At 53.8% G+C, this 21,572-nt stretch overlaps 1 protein-coding gene across 1 annotated transcript in view; it reads left to right on the top strand.

The window, feature by feature from the left end:
- LOC144178123 (uncharacterized) overlaps positions 1–20,932 on the top strand; it is a 30,593-nt gene extending 9,661 nt beyond the window's left edge. The window contains exons 3-5 of the mRNA XM_077705664.1: positions 19,240–19,344; positions 19,705–19,731; positions 20,812–20,932. Coding sequence (XP_077561790.1) covers positions 19,240–19,344; positions 19,705–19,731; positions 20,812–20,862 — 183 coding nt within the window. The 3' untranslated portion in view covers positions 20,863–20,932. The remainder of the gene's footprint in view (positions 1–19,239; positions 19,345–19,704; positions 19,732–20,811) is intronic.
- The last annotated feature ends 640 nt before the right edge of the window (positions 20,933–21,572 follow it).

The raw sequence follows: 21,572 nt of genomic DNA, 5'->3' as shown, positions 1-21,572 counted from the left end.
TCCGATAGCGAGCGGGAGCGCCATTACGCATGCGTGACGTGCTTGGCCGCGAACGGCATTGGCTCCGGTCGCGCTGAGCGCGCCGCCGGTACCAGAGCGGACAGTCGAAAACGGTCAGGTAAAACTCTCTGTTATGACGCCACGTATCTCCGTATCTGCAATTGTGACCAACTAGTAAGTGATAGGAAACGTCTACCGGATATTTGTAAACATATCTACGGAATATCGCTTGTCTCGAAAAATGTCGATATACGCCAAAAAAGATTGACTGCTCTGCTTTTTTCTAAAAATGGGTAGCTTTAAAAATAATACAAAAAAAGCTCTCGATTTTTTTCAAAATTGGGAAAACGAGACTCCACAAGAGGGCCAACAATACTGCTGAAAGACACGTTGCATCATTTTGTTTATACCGATGTTACAAGCGGCTGAAATCACTCGTTCGAGAGGCGTTTCCATGCCGTGTGCTCCGCTGCTGCCGCTGCTGCCGCTGCTTTTCTGGTTTGCGCTTTCATAAAAAGTGTCTCTTCTCATTCTGCGGCCACACCGGGGGCTTTTCAATGTTTGACGTCGTTCTAAAAGAGAAATGAGCGTTTTTCATCTTTTTTATTTGCGATGTTTCGCTGAATAAGTGCTGGTGCAGCTACGCCCGTGGCGAAGACCCGCCATGCCGGCGTAACTTTTCTTTTAGAAAGAACAAAGAGCAGGGTAAAACAGTTTTCTTGGTGTGACAACTGCCGTAACTGACCCCGTGCCGGCCACTTGTTAAAAGGGGGCACTTGTTTCAAAATGGAGCACTTTTTTAGATGCGACTGCATCTCATTCACTCGCCTTGTCCCTCCATACGGCGTTGTTGTTGTCCGTCCACACCCCTCCCCCATTCTCCTCACCGCGCGAGCTGCGCTCTCCGCCGCTCACCCCCTCTCCTCTCCGATAGCGAACACTCTCTCGCGAGGGGCATTGGATTGGATTCGATTGGATTGGCTTGGCTTGGCTTGGATTGGATTGGATTGGATTAAAGTGGATTGTGCTGGATTGTGTTGCGTCATAGCCGCGCCACGTTGCGTCATAGCCGCGGCAGGGGGTTCACGGCACGTTTCACGCGATGGGAGAATCAACCTAACGGAAACAACAACGGAACCCCCTATGCGTCGCATCTACACAGGGGTTCCCCCGAGGGGAGGTGGGAGAAATTTTTAAGTGCAAATGCACTTCTTAAGCGAGCCTGAAGCGTCCGCCGCCGTCCGCATAGCAACAGCTGCGGGTGCGCGCGCTCCTCGTCTTCCTTGGCAACGGGAGGAGATGGGCGCGCGCTGCCTGGCCGCTGACATGGCACATACCCACGTGGGGGATTGGCCAGGAATCTCCTCGTCTTCCTTGGCAACGGGGGGAGATGGGCGCGCGCTGCCTGGCAGCTGACATGGCACATACCCACGTGGGGGATTGGCCAAGAATCGGGCGTGAGAAGGGCTAATGCACCCGCTTAAAGGAGTACTGACACGAAATTTCAAAGCTGAGATCCGCTCTAGCAATCAAGTACAACGACAACACAAATAGGTGTCTGTGAATAAATGCATCTTTCTTTCTTTGTAGGTGTGTGTGTGTGTGATCTCTCTTTCGCGAACATTACCGAACCGCGCAAATTCAACTCGTGCATTCGCACTTTCACATTCTTCCCCTCGGGGAAATGCGGGGAATTTTTTAAATAATGAGAAACTAAAAACTGCAATTAATTTCGATGTCGGAAAAATACCGACATTTACCAAGACACGCCTACATGCGGGCAAAAGCCTGTTGTGCAGTTTAGTTATAACAGAGTTCCTGTCACAGAACGAGTAGTCGTGTTTTGGCTCGACTATACAGTGGAATAACGCGGGCGATGGTAACTTGCTGGATGACGTGCCTCCCCCCCCCCTCACCCCACTCTCCCCGATAATATTCTAGACTTGCCCATAAAAAAAAGCTGGCGACAACAGTATTTGCAAACTCATTCCCGCAAGACAGCGCAGCCCACGTAAAACTATTCAGAGGATTTTTCGCATTTTGGGAAAAACCTAATGTTCGCAAAACTGCGTTATTTGAATAGGCGGAGTGTGCCCTTTATTAAGAAAAAAAATTCCCTCGCACCTCCCCGAGGGGGAGAGTGTGTAAGTGCGAATGCACGGTTGTTGATTGCGCGATTACGGTGGATATCGTGATCTTGGAGTGGAGAGGAGGCGCCCAACACCCGCAGTCACTGAGCGGAGAGAGGAGGAGGAGAGTAGCGCCCGCCGTTACGGCGAGGGCTACACGAGCGCCCTCACGCGTCGGAATGCGGAGCGCCCGCTACGCGAGCGAGAGCTCTCCCGCCCGAAGTGGAGAGGAGGCGCCCAACACCCGCAGTCACTGAGCGGAGAGAGGAGGAGGAGAGTAGCGCGCGCCCATCTCCCCCCGTTGCTAGGGAAGACGAGGAGGAAGACGAGGAGCGCGCGCACCCGCAGCTGTTGCTATGCGGACGACGGCGGCGGACGATTCAGGCTGGCTTAAGAAGTGCATTCGCACTTAAAAACCGGCCATCCAGGGGCGTGGTAAGTAGGTTGAATTTGTGTTGAAAAAATGACTCCACATTTTTTTTCTTCATTGCCATGTAATGCTATTTCTTGTAGCGTTTTCCTACAGAGAAAACTACATAACGTTTGCACTGAATGCGCTGCACTGAAAAATAACCGCACTTGCTGATCGCGCCGGCGGCATTTCGTTGCGTTGTTCCTCCTTTTGGTCTCCTTTCATCTCAGGAATCGCGCTTGGCCGCGTATTTCCTCTGCTCGCGTGTCTTAAAAAAACTTATAGAATGTATTATACCACCAGAAACCCCGGCTAATTGTCTTAGCTGATCTGCATGCCACAAAATAATAGTGAATCTAAATTGACGTCTTGGAGTAAATTAAAACGATGTGCAAAATAATGCAGTCAATTAGCTGCATAACAGGTATTTACTGAACGAGGTAGTAAAAAAATACAAATTCTAAATTCCTAAAAATAACGCAGAGAAATCAAACATGGAATTTGTCTAAATAGTCTATCACTGCAGCAGACTGTTGTACATGAGCCAATTTACGCGGAAATAAAAATATAATGGCTGTTTCAAACAAGCATGCCCTCATAATTCGTTCGCCGAAACGTTTGTTTGCAAAGCTGCTTTATTTGAATAGCGGAGTGTGCCCTTTATTTAGAAAAAAGAATTATAGAATGCATTATTCATTTCGGTGCACGGGCATTTGCCCGTGCACCGAAAAAAGAGATTGCAAAGAAGACAAAAGGTTGCGAAGAAAAGAAGGCTGCCTTCCAGTGTTACAGTCACAAAGACAAAAAAAGTAAAGAAAACGTCTCTTCGCCAGTGCAGGTAAGTCTCGATAATAGAGAGTTATAGCAGATCGAAGAACCGGTACCGGTACGATACCCGGTAGGCGACCGCCATTACTGCGCATGCGCAGAGGTGGAAAAACTGGTTGTTCGCATGCGCAGGTGTACCGGGTACCGTACCAGGACTGGTCCTCCGATCTGCTATGACTCTCTATTATGTATGCACCATCTACCGTGGTTTTCATTTGAAAGGTAACAGTGACGGGGGGGGGGGGGGACTTTGGCAACGAGGATGTTTTGTGCGGGAATGAGCCCACTCGTCGCAAACCTGCTGGCCACCAGTGAACTTGTCATAAGCCCCGGATACATGGACTGAACGAGAAAGGGTCGAGTCGACTGGCGGCTGCAGCTACCTCGACCCCTCCCGCGTTTATATGCACCCCGTCCAAAGAATCGAGGTGAGGGAAGCGGCGGGGTGCCCGGGAAAGGGGCTACTGTATTTTTACGATTCTAACGCGCAGCCTTTTTTTGCTAAAAGGTAGCCTTCATATTTGTGTGCGCGTTACAATTGGGCTCAAGACCGAAATAGGCTTTAAAGCGGCCAGCAGCATTGCCATGCGCAACGGACACGAAGTCCCCACAAAATACTACTCAATCAAATAAAAACGATCCGTCAACACCACGTGATTGAATTTCGGCGCACTGATTCCTCAATGGCATGCCGCATACCTTGGTCAACTGTTGCAGATTTTTTGTGCTTCTGCAATTAGCCCGTAACGCTTAGAATTATGAAGATCAAGACACTTGAAATCGCAAGCAGCTTCAGTGTTTCCCGCTATGACTTTATTACCAGCAGGAGCTGGATAAGCAATCTTATGAAGCACAATCCTTTTTGGCTTCCACAGCTGCATGCGCCAAATAAAATCTCCATCCTCCAGGTATGTGGTGTCTTGTCTGTTCCACCTGCGCAGTACCGTCAGTGTCAATTTTTTGTTCGTATTTTTCTGCGTGAACTTAACCGCGCGTTACGATTGGGGGCGCGTTACAACCGCGCAAATACGGTATTCTGCTCCCCGCGGCCCGCCGACTCAGCCCGACGAGCGAGCCAACCTACCCCCTGCCTCCGAGTCGACTGGACTCGCCGCGAGGGCTCTCTGACCCAACCCGTCCGCTTCTACATGAGGGGAGGGGGTTAAGTCCAAAAAACGTATTTATACGCGGTGCTGGACACTAGTGGGGTGACAACAACTGTGCAAGAGTGCATGGCAGTGACATTACGGCTAGGCACGGGTGGTGACATGACTGTGTGCAGTGTCTATGTGCGTCCATGCCAGAGCTGGGACTCGGGCCTCCTGGATCAGCTGGTGTCTCTATGCGCAGACCGCCATCTCCTCTGTGGTGATTTCAACGCCCACCACACTGCTTGGGGAGATGGCAGGATCGACACGCGGGGAGAGCAGCTGTGGGACACCATGCTGCGCCTCAACCTCGCTGCACTGAACACCGGTGAGTGCACCTTTAGGCGTGGCAGTCGCACTGCCACTGCCATCGACCTCAGCCTGGTGTCAGCCGGGGTTGAGGCCACTTGGAGGCGGGAGCCCAGCACATGGGGCTCCGACCATTACCCGCTGCACATTGCACCACCCGGGAAGCCGGCCAGACGGCCCGCACTGCACCACATCACCCACTGGGACCAGTTCCGGCGCTGCCTTGCTGAGGAGGAGCTGGGGGAGGGAGCAGAGATGTTCCGGGGCTTGGTTCGCTGCGCAGGCGAGCCACGCGGAGCTGCACCGTCGCCGAGGGGACCACCACCATGCCAGACCTGAAGCTGCTGCAGCTGCGGGCGGTACGGAACCGGGCGGAGCGGAGGGCGCAGCGCTCGGGGGACAGGGCAGACTGGACGGAGTACCGTCGCGTGGATGCTGCCTGCCGACGACATGCCCACCGCCTCAACCGGCAACGGTGGGCCGAGCTGTGTGTCAGCTCGGAGGCAGACCCGCGCTGCCGTCGACTCTGGGGCATCTTCCGCTCCATCTTGAAGCCCCGGATAAACCGCAACCCTCTGGCCGCCCTGGCCATCCGCAAGCAGGCAAGCTTTGGGGAGCTGGCCGAACTCTTTGCGGATCACTTCCTGCCACAGCACCGGACGGAACCAAGGCCCGCGGCTGCGCTGGAGGAGCCCGAGGGACGCCACTCGCCCAACGACGCCCCCATCACGGAGGGCGAACTCCGCAGTGCCCTCCGAAGCTGCAAGCGCAAGTCGGCGCCAGGGGCAGACGGCCTCACCTACCAGATGATCCGCAACCTGGATGAGGTGGGGTTCGGCAAGCTCCTGATGGCCTACAACCGCATCTGGGAGACGGGGCAGCTGCCGCCCGAGTGGCTGCTCGCCATCCTGAGGCCCATACTCAAGCCGGGGAAGGGCCTTTGGGCGGTCACGGCATATCGTCCCGTGGCCCTCACCTCCTGCGGGTGCAAGCTGCTGGAGCGGGTGGCGCTGCGCAGGATGGAGGCCATCGTGGTGGAGGAGGAGGCGATCCCGGAGCAGCTCACGGGGTTTCGAAAGCACCGAGCGGCGGCCGACTCCATCACTGACGTGGTGGCGGCCCTGGAACACGCCCGTGCCACCAGGCAGGTGGCTGCCCTGGTGCTGCTCGATGTGAAGGGCGCTTTCGACAACCTGCAGCGCCCCGCCATCTCCTTGGCCATGGAGGAGGCCGGCATTGCGGGGAAGCTGCGGGGCTTCGTCGAGGCGTTCCTAACGGGCCGGACGGCGCAGGTGCAGGTGGGGAACGTCTTGTCGGCACCTCGGCCAGTGGATATCGGCACCCCACAGGGCTCCGTCATCAGCCCCTTCCTCTTCAACCTGGTAATGGCAGCCCTGCCAGGCTGCCTGCCCAGAGGGGGGGGGGGGGGGCACAGGGTACACATGTCGGTGTACGCCGACGACATTGCCCTGTGGGTGCTTGGACCGAAAGGAGACGGCAGGGCGGTCGTGCAGCAGCTGCAGGCGGCTATGGATGCGGTGCGGTGCAAGCTTGAAGGTGTCGGCCTGCAGCTGTCGGCTGCAAAGACAGAGGCCATGCTTGTGCACCCGAGCGCAGCCGCCCGCGGACGGACGAAGAAACTCCGCATAGACGGCGAGGAGCTCGAGTGGAAGACCAGGGTGAGCTACCTGGGGCTCACCCTGGACCACAGGGTGGACTTCCGCCAGGCCGCCAAGGAGCTACGTGCCAGGGCACAGCTGGCCACCTCGGCCGTGCGGAAGATGGTCGCCCGGGACAAAGGCTGCTCCCAGCAGACAGCCCTGCGGCTGTACAGCGCCTCGGCCGTGGGGCTACTGATGTACGCGCTGCCGCTGGTCACCCTGCGGAGACCCAACTGGCGGCAGCTGGAGGGCGACCATCGAAAGGGCGTCCGCGCCTGCCTTGGCCTGCCCCGAAACTCGCAGTGCGACAGGACGCTGGCTGAGGCAGGGGTGTGGACGCTGGAGATGACGGCCGAGCAGAGGGCCCTGGGCCACATTGACCGGCTGCGCCGAGCCGAGGGGGGCGGCCCCCTGCTGCAGCGGCTGCGCAACCACCGGCACTCGCGCATGGGGCGCATGCTGGCCCGGTACGAGCAGGTGGTGGGCACCACAGACTTGGGGCCCTCCAGCCGCCCTCCGGACCTGGCGGCCGAGCTGCACCTGGAGATTCCGGGCCTGCGCAGCAAGCGGCGAACGCCCCACTGCGGGTTGCTGCAGCTGACCCGGGCCGTCGTCTGGAAAGAACTGGAGGGCCACACCCTGGCGTACTCGGATGGCTCTGTGCGGCGGCGGCAGGGCTCCGCTACAGCGGCCGCCGTGCTGGGGGAGGCCACCCGGCAGGCCCGGCTGCACTACGCCGCATCCTCGGCCACGGCAGAGCTTGTGGGGGTCCAGCTGGGCTTGGACCTGCTGCTGGAGCTGGAGCCCGCACCCGAGCGCTGCGCCCTGCTGTGCGACTCCCGGGTGGCTCTGCTGCGCATCCGGGAGGGCGACCCGCACTCCCCTCTGGTTCGAGGAGTGCGCGAGAAGGCGGAGCGGCTGGCAGGCAGGGGTGCCCGGCTGCGGCTGCAGTGGGTGCCCGGCCACATCGGGCTCGAGGGCAACGAGCGGGCGGACGTGCTGGCCGCTGAGGCCCACGAGCTGACGCCCGCGGCCACGGATGCCCAGGCAGCGGCGGACGACTCCCGCCTGCTTATACAGCGGCACGTGCGGGCACAGCACCCGGACCCACGGCTGGCTGCTGGAGAGGCCCCACCACCTGTGCGGGCTGCACGGCTGCCCCGACAGCAGCGTTCGGCAATCCTGCGCCTCCGCGTGGGGGCGGTGTGGACGGCGGAACGAAAGCACCGCCTGGGGCTGGCAGACAGCCCTGCCTGCCGGCACTGCCGCACACCTGTCCAGTCCCTGCCGCACCTGCTCTTCGAGTGCCCCGAGTATGCGGCAGGGAGGCCGGAACTGCTGGCCGCCCTGGGAGGAAGGGCTCGGCCGCTAGACGAGCTACTATGGCCGCCGGGCAACACCAGGGAGAGGGACAGCGTCCACGAGGCGCTGGGCGGCTACCTGGATGCCTCAGGGCTCCGCCTGGCACTTGACTCTCTGGCACAGTGACTGTGTGAACTTTTACGAGACTGTGCGAACTTTTTTTTTTTCCCTCTTGCTCCAGACTTTGTGTGGGTGTGGGAGTGAGTGTTAACTTGTAAATATGCCCCTCTCTCTCTTGTGTTCTGTAAACATGTCACCTCTATCATCTGTCTCTCCTCTCTATGAATCTGTCATCCTCTGCCCCAACCCCCACACCAGCAGGCGTTCCGGTGTCCACCCCTAGGTGTGACAATTTACGCCTGCTGGTGGTCTTTCCTTTCCTTTTTCTTGACAATAAATTCATTCATTCATTCACTCAACGCTCCCTCGTCGGGTCAAAATTCGTCACGCCGGTATCATTCGATGCCATCTCGAGATAGGAATTCTCGGCGAGGGTGCCCTTTCGTCGCTCGGATTTTGTTGCACCGCGGCCAACATTGACCCGACGAGGGGGCGTTCAGTCTAAATAAACAGGTTTTTTGGACTCAAACGCCCCCCTTCCCCCCCCCCCTTCCTTCCCCCTTCCCCCTTCCCCCCTCATGTATAAGCGGGCTGCGGACGGGTTGGGTCGGAGAGCCGTCGCAGCGAGTCCAGTCGACTCGGAGGCAGGAGGGGGTAGGTTGGCTCGTTCGCCGGCTGAGCCGGCGGCCGCGAGGAAAAGAATACCGTATTTGCGCGGTTCTAGCGCGCCTCCAATTGTAACGCGTGGGTAAGTTCGCGCAGGAGAATTAGAAAAAAAGAAAGAACTTGACACTGGCTTTACCACGCAGATGAAAGAGACATGGCACCACGTACCTGGAAGACGGAGATTTCATTTGGCGTATGCAGCTGTGGAAGCCAAATCATAAGATTTCTTATCCAACTGCTGCTGGAGATAAAGTTATGGGGAACATTGAAGCTGTTTGCGATTTCAAGTGCCTTGGTCTTCATAATTCTAGGCGTTGCGGGCTAATTGCAGCAGCACAAGAAAATGTGCAGCAGCTGACCAAGGTATGCGGCATGCCATTCAAAAATTAGTGCGCCGGAATTCACTCACGTGGTGTTCACGGGTTGTTTTTATAGGATAGAGTTAGATTTTGGGGGGACCTGGTGTCCGTTCCGTATGGCAATAATGCTGGCCACTTTAACGCCTATGTTAAGAAATAAAGATGCGCAGGCAGGGGGCGACAGTAAAGGGAGGAGAAGAACAGGACGATCGAAGGTGCGCACTGTCTCGCTAATCGTCTCGATCACCACATCGGAAGCCAGGCGCTGGTCTTCTTTCGCTACACATTTTCTGGTGCCGAAACCCGGGAACCGGCGCACGAGCGAATCTGCGTTCGACGGCGCAGCGGCTCCGAGGCACGCGAGGCTTGGATACCTTCGTACTGCTTTATCCTGGAAGCTTTGCCCTCGGCCGCCGCCCCTTTCGGCTCGTGCCCAACCCGCCCTTGTCCCCTTGGTATTCGCAACCCCAGCGTCTTGCTTCATCGACTGGTGCCATGGACGCTCTTCGTATTCGCCGAGATGTCCCGCGAGCGACCGTCTCCGGGACCATGACAGTCCTCGACGCCTTGCTGCGGAGCCAGGCAGCAACGGCCCTTGACAGACAAAATGTCCTCGACCTCATCTTGCATGACCAGGTGAGCCTTCACAAACTCGACGCTCAAGTTCAGGAGAACCTGAAGAATGAAGAATTTGATGCCGACGTTTTGGAAGCGATCGATTACGACGAGCGTATCTGCGCCCTGCGAACGCGCGTACGCTTCTTTGAGAGCCAAGACTCTAACGCAAGCCCCGTCCTTCAACCTCAGGCGGCCCTGTTTACTACCCGCACCGCAACCTCGACTATTTGCTCGATCCCCAAGGAGGCCCGGCGGACAATGGTCCTGGGTGACGTGCCGCCCGTCCGGGAAATGACTGGTGCGGCGGTAGAAGAACAGAACAATGACGACGGAGGCGCTGCAGCCTTTCAGGACTCCAAGCAAGACCCCGAAGGGCTCAGCCAGGGAGAGTGGCTCCAGCGGCCTCCTAGCCCTGCTGTTGCCGTGATTGCCGTGGTGGAGAAATCTCAGGGACCCTGCGGAGACCTCGCCGTCGCTGAAGCGACTATCGTTTCCGAGATGACTGACCGGCCTTGCCGCAGCGCTGGCGTCGGCGACACGGCTCTCACGTCAGATACGTCGCTACAGACCTTCCGCAACCCTCGCTTCGACGCCTTGACTACCGCTCTGGAGACGCCTGACCCGTTCTGCCACGGCGCTAGCGTCGATGATGCGACTCTTGTTTTAGATGTATCCGAGCTTCCCTGTGGCGCCCATTACGCCGGCGATGCAGATCTCGTTTCGCAAGCAGTTCAGAAACCCGGTTTCGAGTCGAAGATATTTTCATTGGGTCCAGGAACGAAAAGACTATTCGTGCAGAAGGTGAACTCGCTTCAGGGGATAACGAAGCGCTGGCTCATCCGACGCTCCGTGAACAAGTTTAAACGCCGGAAGCGAGCTTCGTCCGCGCTAGTCCAGGCCCGGTGGGGAGGCATCCTGAACAAAAGCTTCGATGGTGACTACCCCTTCTTCAACAAGAGCAAGTCGATGCTGGACGCCCCTTTCTATAGTGTTTATAGGTTCTAAGACAGCGAAGTCCCGTGCTTCGCCGAGAAACCGGATGTGCTGCTGGAGCACACCGATTCCGTCACGGAAGGCACGCAACGACAATGCCACTACACTCGCCGCATGATCTCTGTAAATTTGACCGTCCGCATCAGCCGTTCCCATTCAATCCCGGCGGCTACGTTCTCGCCGAAAACCTTGAGCATCGTCTCTTTTCCCGGGGGACCATATGAACACTCGCAGTCTTCACTTTTAGCCCTAAGTAACTTCGACCCAGCAAGCCAGCAAGCGCTCGTTGCCCATGACGCTGGCTATGGACTTGTACTGCCTCGCTCGATTGACAACGCTCTCTACAGAGATCGACGGCACCGAGACACCCTGCCAAATGCTCCACGGGATCCCACAGCCAGCTTACAAGCATCGCTGCGGTGCAATCATGCACCGCGCTACGGAAGTCGGACAAGTGGTCGTAGTGGGACACGGACTTTGCCACTACCCCTGCTAGTCCCTAACCAACTTGGCGGCGGCGGGAGTATGTTAAGAAATAAAGATGGGCAGGCAAGGGGCGACAGTAGGAGGAAAGGAGAAGAACAGGACGATCGGAGGTGCGCACTGTCTCGCTAATGGTATCGATCACCACATCGGAAGCCAGACGCTGGTCTTCTTTCGCTACAGCCTATTTCGGTTTTGAGCCCGATTGTAACGCGCACACAAATATTAAGGCGACCTTTTAGCAAAAGTGGGTGCGCGTTAGAATCGTGGAAATACGGTAGCTCCTTTACCGCGAACCCCTCCGCTCTCCTGACGGGGTTCATATAAACGCGGGAGGGGTCGAGGTAGCTGGACCCGCCAGTTGACTCGACCCTTTCTCGTCGAGTCCATGCATCCGGAGCTCATGTGAACAAGTGCCGTGAAGCGCTGGCCGGAAAGGCTTATTGATAGTAGGTCTGAAGCGGTTTCGACAATGGTAAATTCGTTGCAAATGTGTTTTAAACGAGAGAGAGAGAGAGAGAAAGCACTTTATTGAGCTTGCGCGGTTAGAAGGCGGTTGTGGCTACCGGTTTGTGCCGGGCAGTGACGTCGGCGGCTCTAGTGACCAGGGAGAGTTGGACCTTCTGGTCTGAGCTCGCCAGTGCATCCTCCCACTGCTCACTGGAAGAAATGGGGGGGGAAAGGGTCTTTTATGCATCCCCATATGATGTGGGGAAGGGTGGCGAGGGCTGCGCATGCTTTACAGTTTGATGAGGGGTAAAGGGAAGGGTGGATGAGGTGGAGCTTGGCTGGGTTCGGAAAGTTGTTCGTTTGGAGGAGTCTCCACGTGTGCTCTTGTGCGGGTGTCAGCAGCACGTTGGCTTAGGGGATTTTTCTGCGGGAGAGGCGGTAGTGCATGGTTATTTCTTGATATGAGACCATTCTGTCTCTGGCGGATCTGGCACCATGGTAGAGGAACGTGCTCGCCCCGGCTCAGATAGTAAGCCCTCGAGCCATACTGTGGGCGGCCTCGTTACCCTCCAGGCCAGCGTGCGCCGGAGCCCATACGAGTTCTACTGGGGATTGTGGTGGGTGCTGTTGGATAATTTTGGTTGCCTGCGGCGATAATAGGCCTGCGGCAAAATTTTGGATGGCCGTCTTAGAATCGGAGATTATGGTTGTAGGGGCTGGCCTTTGTACGAGCGCTAGGGCTATAGCCGCCTCTTCCGCAGTTGCAGGGTTGGAGGTGAGAAGAGTTAGGGAGTTAAGGGGGGGTTTTGGGGGGTCGTTAGTTACTGCTATTGCGAATGCAGCACGATCCCTATATTCTGCCGCGTCCACATAGAGTGTTTCCACTTTGGTGGGAAATCATTGCTGTAGAGCCTTCACCTTCTGCTCTCTACGTTTGGCGTGGTATACAGGATGCATATTTCTGGGGATCGGTTTGACAGTCAGATTTTTGTGAATTTCAGGGGGTAGGGGGAACCTGTCTTCCGTATTATTGATCTGGTTGATTTTAAGTTGTTTGAGAATGTGGTTTCCAGTTGGGGTTTTAGATAATCGAGCTATTTGGTTCGATATGTGAGCTTCTATAAGCTCTTCGGCAGTATTGTGTACCCCTAAGCTCTCGAATCTGGCAGTGTAAGTGCTTAGAGGGAGCTGAAGCGCCGATTTGTATGCCTTCCTAGTTAGTGTATTGACTTTTTGCAGTTCAGTTTTAGAGGGTTGCAAGTACGGTAGGGAGTATGGGATTCTGCTAATGACGAATGATTGAATTAGTCGGATTCTTTCGCATTCACGTAGGCCTTTCCGGCGGTTGGAGATTCTACTGATAAGGCCTATCGTTTGGGCGATGTGCCGTTCAAGCTTTTTCAGATATTCTGTATTTTCTCTGTTGTTTTGGATGAGCATTCCTAGAATTTTGAGCGTGGGGACTTCTGGTATTGGATCATCCCCTATGTGGACTTTGATGTTGGGGGATACTTTGCAACGTGTCTTGGGGGTCAGAAGAAGCAATTCGGATTTGCTAGGAGAGCATGTTAATCCTGCCTTCTCGGCTCCTGTTACCACCTCTTGCACTCCTTCCTGCAAGGTTTGTTCTATTTCTGCGTCACTTCCGCTTTTGACCCACAAGGTGATGTCGTCGACGTGTAAACTGTATCTAAGGTTCGGAATTTGGTCAAGTCGTTGGGGGATTTCTAGTACGGCCAGATTGAATAGCAAGGGCGACAAAACTGCTCCTTGGGGTGTCCCTCTAGCCTGGAGTTCTACCGTGTCTGACGTAACTCCTCCAATTTGCAAGATTGCCGTTCTATCGGTTAGGAAGCTCCGTATGTAATTGTATGTGCGATGGCCTTGGTTTACTGAACTAAGTCCTCGCATAATGGCTGAGTGGGATACGTTGTCGAATGCTTTTATTAGATCGAGTGCTAGGAAGGCTGCTGTGTCGAGGTTGTTTCTAGGGGTTATGATTTCGTGCGAGATTTGGAGAAGAATGTCCTGCGTGGAAAGCCCCGCCCTAAATCCAATCATAGTATGTGGTATAGAGCTCGTCGTTTGCAAGTGAGTGACTAGCCTTGCGTGTATCACGGGTTCAAGCAGTTTTCCCAAACACGACGTGATGGATATAGGTCGCAGGTATTCAAGAGAGAGGGGTTTACCGGGCTTGGGTATAAATGTTATTTTGGCGTGTCTCCATGAATGCGGTAGTGTGCCCCGTGTCCAGTATTTGTTAAAGTAGCTGGTGATCTCGACTATCGAGTCGTCGTCTAAATTTCTTAACGTCTTATTGGTGATTTGATCAGGCCCCGGGGCTGAGCCAAGTCGTAGTTTGAGTATGGCTGCCCTAACCTCTGCTTCGGTAATGTCCCTGTCCATGCTCGGGTTGTCTGTGCCCGTGTAGGGGGGGATGAGGTCGTTGGTGGTTTTGGGAAGGTACGTATCTTTGATGCGATTAATAAGGTCTGTGTCCGAGCCAGTGAAGTTTTGTATGATGTGGGTGAGTCGGTGGGCCTGGTCTGTTTTCGAATTGCTGGGGTCCAACAGGTGTTTGAGCAGTTGCCAGGTACGTTTCATCCCCAGGTTCCCTTGCATTCGGTCGCAAATTTCGTCCCACTGGTTCTGTGACAGTTGAAGAGCGTGTTTTTCGATGGTGGATTCTAAATCAGCAAGTTTTCGGCGTAGTTTTCGATTGTGTTTATTTTTCCTCCACCTTCTTTGAACGCTTTTGAATGCTTCCCATAGGTGTTGAAGGTGTGTGTCCACTGTTTCCGCGCGAATTTCTGGGTCCGTCGCTTGAGTGACTGATTTCACGTCCTTAACCAGTTGTTTGACCCAGTTGTGGAGGTCTGGGGGGTTTTGTGTGTTTTATTCATCCCGCCGGGATTCTCTGACATTTCTGAACTCGTGCCAATCGGTGAGGTGTTGTTGTTGATGAGTTTTCTTGATGGTGTGAGTGAGCTCAAGGTCTATCTGTATTATAAAATGGTCGCTTCCAAGTGATTCATCCGTGGTTTTCCACCTGACCTGTTTGGCGTGTAGAGTGAAAGTAAGGTCTGGGGTGGAGTCTTTCTGTACGCTGTTACCTATCCTGGTTGGGGTGTTTGGTTCTGTTTCTATTGTGAAGTGATGAATTTGCGCCTGATTCCAGAGGTCGTTGCCTTTTTTCGTGCATTTGGAGTATCCCCATGCTGTATGTGGAGCATTGAAGTCTCCTAGCACCACCAAAGTGTGGGGACCCGCCTCTCGTCTGGCTAACGAGAAGAGAAGGTTAAATAGATGGTGTTGCGCTTTGGGATTACTGTACACGTTTAGAATGAAGAGCTTTGCGGCTCCTCTTTTAGTGGGCAGAATCGTTATAAAATCGTGAGATATTTCTACACTGTCGAATCGAGTCCTGCTGGCCGGGATATTACATTGAATAAGTACTGCTGTTTTGTGATCTCTATCGCTTTGGAAGGCTTTATAGCCGAGCAGTTTGACTGCTTTGCCCGTCTCTTGTAGGGCTATGACATCTGGGGGAATTTTGACTGATTGAACGAGTAACTGGAGAATTGCACCTTTTCTTTGCGAAACCTCTACAGTTCCACTGCCAGACTCTAACTGAGTGCGTTTTATTATTGGGTTGCGGATCCATGTTGAAGTCCCCTTTGAAGTCCTGTTTGGGGGATGAGCCCTGTGGAGGTGCTTATGTTTTGCACGACATTACTTATGAACGTGTGCAACTCATTTCGGAGAGCTTCTATGCTAGACTGCGTGGCGGTCATGTTGGACTGTAATTCGTTCTTTTGTTCATGAAAGGTCTTTCTTACTGAGGTTAAGCTCTTTTCTAGGATGGTAATTCTTTTATCTACCTCGTCATCCTCCATAGGTTCCTCTACCCTATTTTCTGGGGAGTCATCTACAGCTCTACGCTTAGAGGCAGGGGGGTTAGTATCTAAGTCTCCCTGGGGGCTGTTTTCAAGCTGCGATTTCAGCACCTTATTTTCTTGTCGCCGAGTGTAGTTTTCTTGTCTAAGAAGCGCTAACTCCGCTTTTATGTTAGCCAGCTCCTTGACTAGCTCTGGAGGGAGGGGGGCGGATGTTTGAAAGCTTTGGCGTGAGCAGTGAGAGGAGGCACTGGGGCTGCTCACCTTGTCGCTGCCCGGCTGCTTGTTCGGGGATCGTTCATTCGGTGCTTTCTTCTGTTGTTGCGAGCTGTCTTGTTTCTGGTTACTCGTGTTTCCGGTTTCTTTTGTTTGGTTGTACTCGGATCTCTTGGGGCGTTCTTGGTGGGTGGTGTTGGCGTCGTGCTGGTCGTGGCCTGCAATGGCCGCCTGGGCGTAGGTCTGGGGTTGCCGGCGGGGGTGAAATCGTCGCGGGCAGTCCGCTGATCCAGTGACGTGCGGGCCATTACACACGATGCACTTCGGGAGGCACGTATGGTCTGCAGCGGCGTTGGGTGTCAAGCAGGTGTTGCACCTTGGCGCTGGCCTTGCATTGGGGCATACGTCTTGTCGATGACCGGGTTGCCAACAAGCTGTGCAGGCCTCCGTCTTGCGTTTAAAGGGCTTGCACCGGTAAGTGGCTGCTCTGTACCTGATCCAGAAAGGGACTCGGGTGCCATTGAATAGAACCTGTGCCATGCTGGAGGTTCCTAGGCGTTTTGCAGACAGGATTTGCAGGTCGGGGTTGTAGTTGGTGACGCTGCGGAAAATATCTTCAGGAGAGTCGTCTTCGGGGATATTGAATATGACTCCAGAGACGGTGTTGGCTGGGGCTGAGACGTGTGCGGCCATCTCGTATCGTCGATCTTTGATGCTTAGGGATTGAATGGAGGCGTATTTTTGAGCCCTCTCCTCAGCGGGGGTGCTGATGAGCAAATAGTTCGGCGTTCGGTGAACACGTATCTGATCGACCATGTTTTGGGCAATACATGCTTCTTGAAAGATAGCATCGGCCAGTGTGGCCTGGGGCACTGATCCGAGGTCGAGTCCTCCTCTTGGGCGTAGGACGATTTTAATGTCCTCCTCGGGGAGCGGCGATGCCGGCGGGCCACGGCGGGCAGTCGTCGGTTTCGGGCCCCTCTGCGGTCGGGTGCGTTGTTTGTTGGTGGAATTCGAGAAGACTCACTTTTGGCGTGCTGATAGGCGCGTTGTCGTTGTCGTATTACTTCCCAGCCGACTTGGTTGAGTTCGGAAGAGTCGATATCCTCTCCCTGCACTACGACCTTCATGGCCGCGGCTGCAGGCGTGGGTCAGGTGGCTGGTTGCGGGTAGGCTTGGTGGTTAGGCCTAACCCCGGCGTGGTCCTCAAAAAAGTGGAAATTGCGTCCGGGAAAACGCAGGAAAGTCCGAAAAACTGATGTCCAGTCGTTCCTTACATTTTCCGACGCAGACGGGCACTGGTTTTAAGGGCTCTGGGAGGGAATTTCAGCTCAACACTCGAAAAGTTGGCGGAGCTTGGCGAAGCACGTCCGATCGAGGCAAGCGACCCCCTTCGAAAGACGCTTCCTGTTTTAAACGGAGGGAATAACCGGGCAAGGGCCAGCGCGACCAGCACGTGTGTTTGAAACGAGGGGCCGATATCGGAGTCCTTTCGCACAAGGGTTTTCCACCCAGCCGATATTCGCCGGGAGAGTACCTTTTCGTCGTTTGTATTTCCTTACATCATAATCTGGTGAACAATGAAAAGGTGCATGGAGAGTGGGTTGTGCTTAAATAACGCCAGCCCTGACAAAAGAGCTTCATGCTGCAAAAGCTGCTGTCCCAGGAGCCAGGACTACTCAGTCCCCCATATGTTAGCTTCGTCTTTTTTACGGTCAAAGAGGAGCAGAGCTCACCAAAATCATCGGGGAGCGCCGGTGTTATTGTACCACAGGTGTTAATGTACCGTCTGTGGACGAAGCAGTTTGGCCATTTACTGGGTGTATAGGGACAGAAAGCACTGCAAAGCGAAAATGACAATAAACGAATCTTCCAGTTTAGTAGGGACCTGTCCACTGCATGAACATATTCATGCCGCGGACGCAGCCGACATCAGTCTCTTGGAGGTTCGTCAGTGTAGGAAGAGAAACGCCTGTTTGTTTAGCTGTTTTTTTTTTCACGTGGTACAATAAACAGCAATTTTCATTTCATGTACAACCTGTTCATTGAGTCATTAGTACTGTTTTTTTTACTTTTTCCGTGCGTCATGTAATTTAATTTTGAATCAAATTATTATTTATTAACGCCATGTTCGGGCTTTAGCGCCAAGTTCGGGTCAAGTTCGGGCTTTCAAGCTAGCTTGTAGGCTACGTTTGTGAACTGCCAACAGCACACAGACGCAATGGGCGAAAACTAAGCCCTACCCTCCTCCCGCCTTGCTTGTTCGTCTTCTGAAGCCGAAGCAAGGTGTGCGTATGTGTAATTGCATATTCACCTAAGATTTTTCAGTGACCTCTCGCTCCTTTTTTTCTGATAAGGGCGACGTATGGCCGGCGGCAGGCATTGCTTCTTTTAACGCGAATATTCCGGTGGCACAAGATTTCCGCGTACGAGGTGCCCGATGGCAACGTGGCGTTCTTAACCAGTTCCCCTGGGACGATTGAGCCTATGACGAGTGGCTTTATTACGAGTGGGCCTGGACCCTTTTCCTTCACAAGTTTCTTGACAGCGAGATCTTTCCCTCTTAGTTCGCTGTAGAGTCCGCTAGGAGGACCTGTACTGGAAAAGGTCCATTTGATAGATCACGAGGACGAAAATGTGGTAGCATGGATGCAGTGGTAACAGATATGGAACTCGACAATGACTGTTGATATCATTTGCGAAGGAATCAAAGTTGTCCGCCACAGGGCAAACGCCGCTACTGTCGCCGCTTGTCCTGCTTGTACATGCCGCCATTCATTGGCAGCATACACAGGTGAATAAAGCGGTGAAAATAGTGCAGAGATGAGATGTGCGATAAAACTAACCACGCACGAGCTAACTGATCGTACCTCCAGACTCTAAATGTGCTGGAGTAAGCGAAGAGAAGCCAAGGGATCTATAATGATTTCCAACGCAGGCATGCGCAGGAACCGAGCGCGAGGGGTGCAAAAAAGGTCACCCATTCGTAATGACTGCTTCCGGAGCCATTACGAAAGTTTCGCACCTGCGCATGAAGATACTCTCCTGAATAACCGCCCTGCGCGCTCGCCCAAAAAATTCCCCCGCATTTCCCCGAGGGGGAGAATGTGAAAGTGCGAATGCACGGTTGTCGGCCCGCTTGCGGCGCTTGCGCTCGGCCCCCGCAGCCCACCGCCTCGCCGCCTTCTCTTCCATCTCTTCCATCGGGTTTGTAGTATCACGTGTACACCACGCAGTTATCAAGCCGCTATAACGCCGCTGAGTCGCCAACGCACGCCGCTGACGACGTAGTTTGAATGCGTTAAAGATATAAGGCGCGTTACTAACTCTGATATCAGCGTCGCGTCCGTGGCTTAGTCGGTAGAGCGTCGCGCTGCGGCCGCAAAGTCCTCGGATCGAAACCTGGCGCCGGATGCTGTTTTTTATTTATATATAGAGAGGAGGACTGCGGACGCCGCCGCCGCCGCCGACGCCGCCGCCGGCGGTGGAAGGTTTGGGGTCGCTTATAAAGTGCATTCGCACTTAAAAGAGAACTCCGAAATTACTGGCCCCCAGCACCACGCGTGACGATAGGCTGGCAGCGCGGAGTTCGTTTTCGGTGCGGAATGCGAGACGACTGAGCCCAATTTTTGCCCGCGCGTGCTCGCAGGTCATTAAGGAATTCGACAGTCACATTGCGCTGTTTCCCGGCAAGACGCAGGCGGAAGTGACGCGCATGCTGTGCAACGCTGTCGATGACGACGGAGACCTTGTGGTGAGCGCGTCCTTCGAGAGGCTGCCTCGCCTGACTGTATTGCACTCTTCTCATGCGGGATGAGTCGGCAAAGAGGAGCTCTTAATTTTCCAAGGGAAATGTACAAAAAACTCTCAGTTGTTAATACAAAAACCTATTACTGCGCGACGTTTGAGTTCCAACAACCGCCGTGCGGTGGAAGTGCAGCGAAGTTGACATATTGTATTTTATCTGTCTGCAAGCACCATGGATTATAATCGGGAATCAAAATGGTACAAAGCATGGTCGAAGGTGGAACTACAGAAGGTGGCGAGACAAGTGACAACAGTTCAGTGAATTTGCGTGCTGTTTGCGTCTTCCTGAGTGCATCTTTTCTTGCAGTACGAAGATTTCATGGAAGCTTTCACGGTAAGTGCCGCCAAATCTGCTTCGCTAATATCTTGTCAGAGTAATCTTGCGTGTCACTGTCCTAGCTATGATAACCCCCGTTTATAAGCAGGTTAGTTTGGTAAGGGGTACAAGGGTGAAACGATAACCGGTTTCCATGATCAGCGCTTGCACACGACAGCCGCATGCCCAGACGGGAATCCACTGCAGGACGAAGGCCGCTCCCACAGCCTACAAACTGCTGTCCTCATCCACCGAATTTCCTCATCCGTTCCGTTATCGGTCTTCTTCTCCCCGTGCCTCGGTTACCGTGGCGGCCCACTGGTAGTCCGCCCAGCCTGACCACTTCTTGATGGGTTCCACCCAAGTTTTCCCTTTAAATCACGACGCCCGATCTGCGTTCCTAAGCGTTAACCCCAATCATTATTCTCTGCCTGCTCGTCTGGTGCCTACTAAGTGCCCCCGCCCAGTCAATAATCTTCGGAATTAGGCATTGGATGTAAGCATTTCTTATTGAGAGAGGTAGCCTATAGTGTTCAGTACTTCAGAGTGTCTGCAGAATATGTTTTAGCCCGTAGTAATCCTGCACCCGATTTTATTCTTGTGCAGTTTGAGTCGACATTGATAATTTATCGTTACCTAGATCAGTGACGTTAACAACCATTTGTTTCGTTAACATTCACCGTGTTCGTTGGATGTGGAGGCTCTCCAGTGCTTAAGTTTAATTACATTGCAGATAAAGCTTTCTCTCCGGATGTGGGATGCAGGTTGTCAAGTTTCATAGTAGGATGTTCCCAATGTTCCCGATTATGAAGCCCGAAAGAGCATGCAAAGTGTAATATATATATCGTCACGAGGTACCGGTCTCGTAATAGCCTTATCTGTCACGAAAGGATCAATTGACAGGATTGAATGGAGATCCGAGCAAGGCCATCATTATATCAGTGGGCAGGCAGAGACCCTTATTTAACATGGTGTCCTGAAAGCGTCGTGGAATGTTCCCGATTTCGGTCCTTTATCAGGATGTGACCGCAAACCGACAAATCCTCCACAAGGCTTTCTTCGGGAAACTGCAGTCTTACTTTTGTTGTTCTGTTTCAGCCTGAAGTGAGAGCTGAAGCAGAAGTTGTCTTTGCAAGGTGCGCAACGTAGCATGCGACACCAAGTCAGTGACAAGATCAAGCCGGCTTCCGGTCTGAACAAAAATAAAGGCCTTATCGTGTAAATGTTCTGATAGTTTCTTTTTTAGAAGCTTTAAAGGGTCCATGAAGACAAAATGCAGTTTGGTTCAATAGGAAGACTGCTTTGTTTCGATAACAGTGGTACCCATTTTATTGCAAACTTCGAACAGAAAGTGAGATATTAACTAAAGGCAATGAAGCAGTGTCGACTGGCCATCCACTCTCTGAGCGGGTGTTCGTACGGCGTCACAAGATCGTGTTATTGCGACTGGCGGCCGCCGACCAAAACCATCGCTAAGAAACATAGCTGTGCGATTGTAGCAGCGCCCCTGTTCCCGTTTGACTGTATGTCTTGAATGCTACCGCGCAGTAAGCACACGAATAACTATGTTGTAGTGTTTCCTTTGTTTCGTCATTGCTGACGTCATGTAGTGCGAACTCTTAAATTTTTCCAATATATCGAGGTTTCTTCAGCTAAAAGGATTGCCTGGCATTTACGATACTCCGTAATGCAATATTTGGGCGCAGCAGCAGTGCGTTTAGGCAGCACTCACTCGTGGGTTCTCTCGACGGCAGCGATGATGATATCGGCGGCGCGAAGTGCGTCTCAGGAAGGGACCACGACCCGCGTCTTAGGCAGGGAACGCACACCATCGTCACGGGCACGCCCCCCACACGTTT

Source organism: Haemaphysalis longicornis, unplaced genomic scaffold (assembly GCF_048455015.1).
Source record: "Haemaphysalis longicornis isolate Haplotype H1 unplaced genomic scaffold, Haemaphysalis longicornis Haplotype H1 scaffold_4, whole genome shotgun sequence".
NCBI lineage: Eukaryota > Metazoa > Arthropoda > Arachnida > Ixodida > Ixodidae > Haemaphysalis > Haemaphysalis longicornis.
The sequence above is the reverse complement of the archived record's forward strand: the minus strand, read 5'-3'. Positions and strand labels throughout refer to the sequence as shown.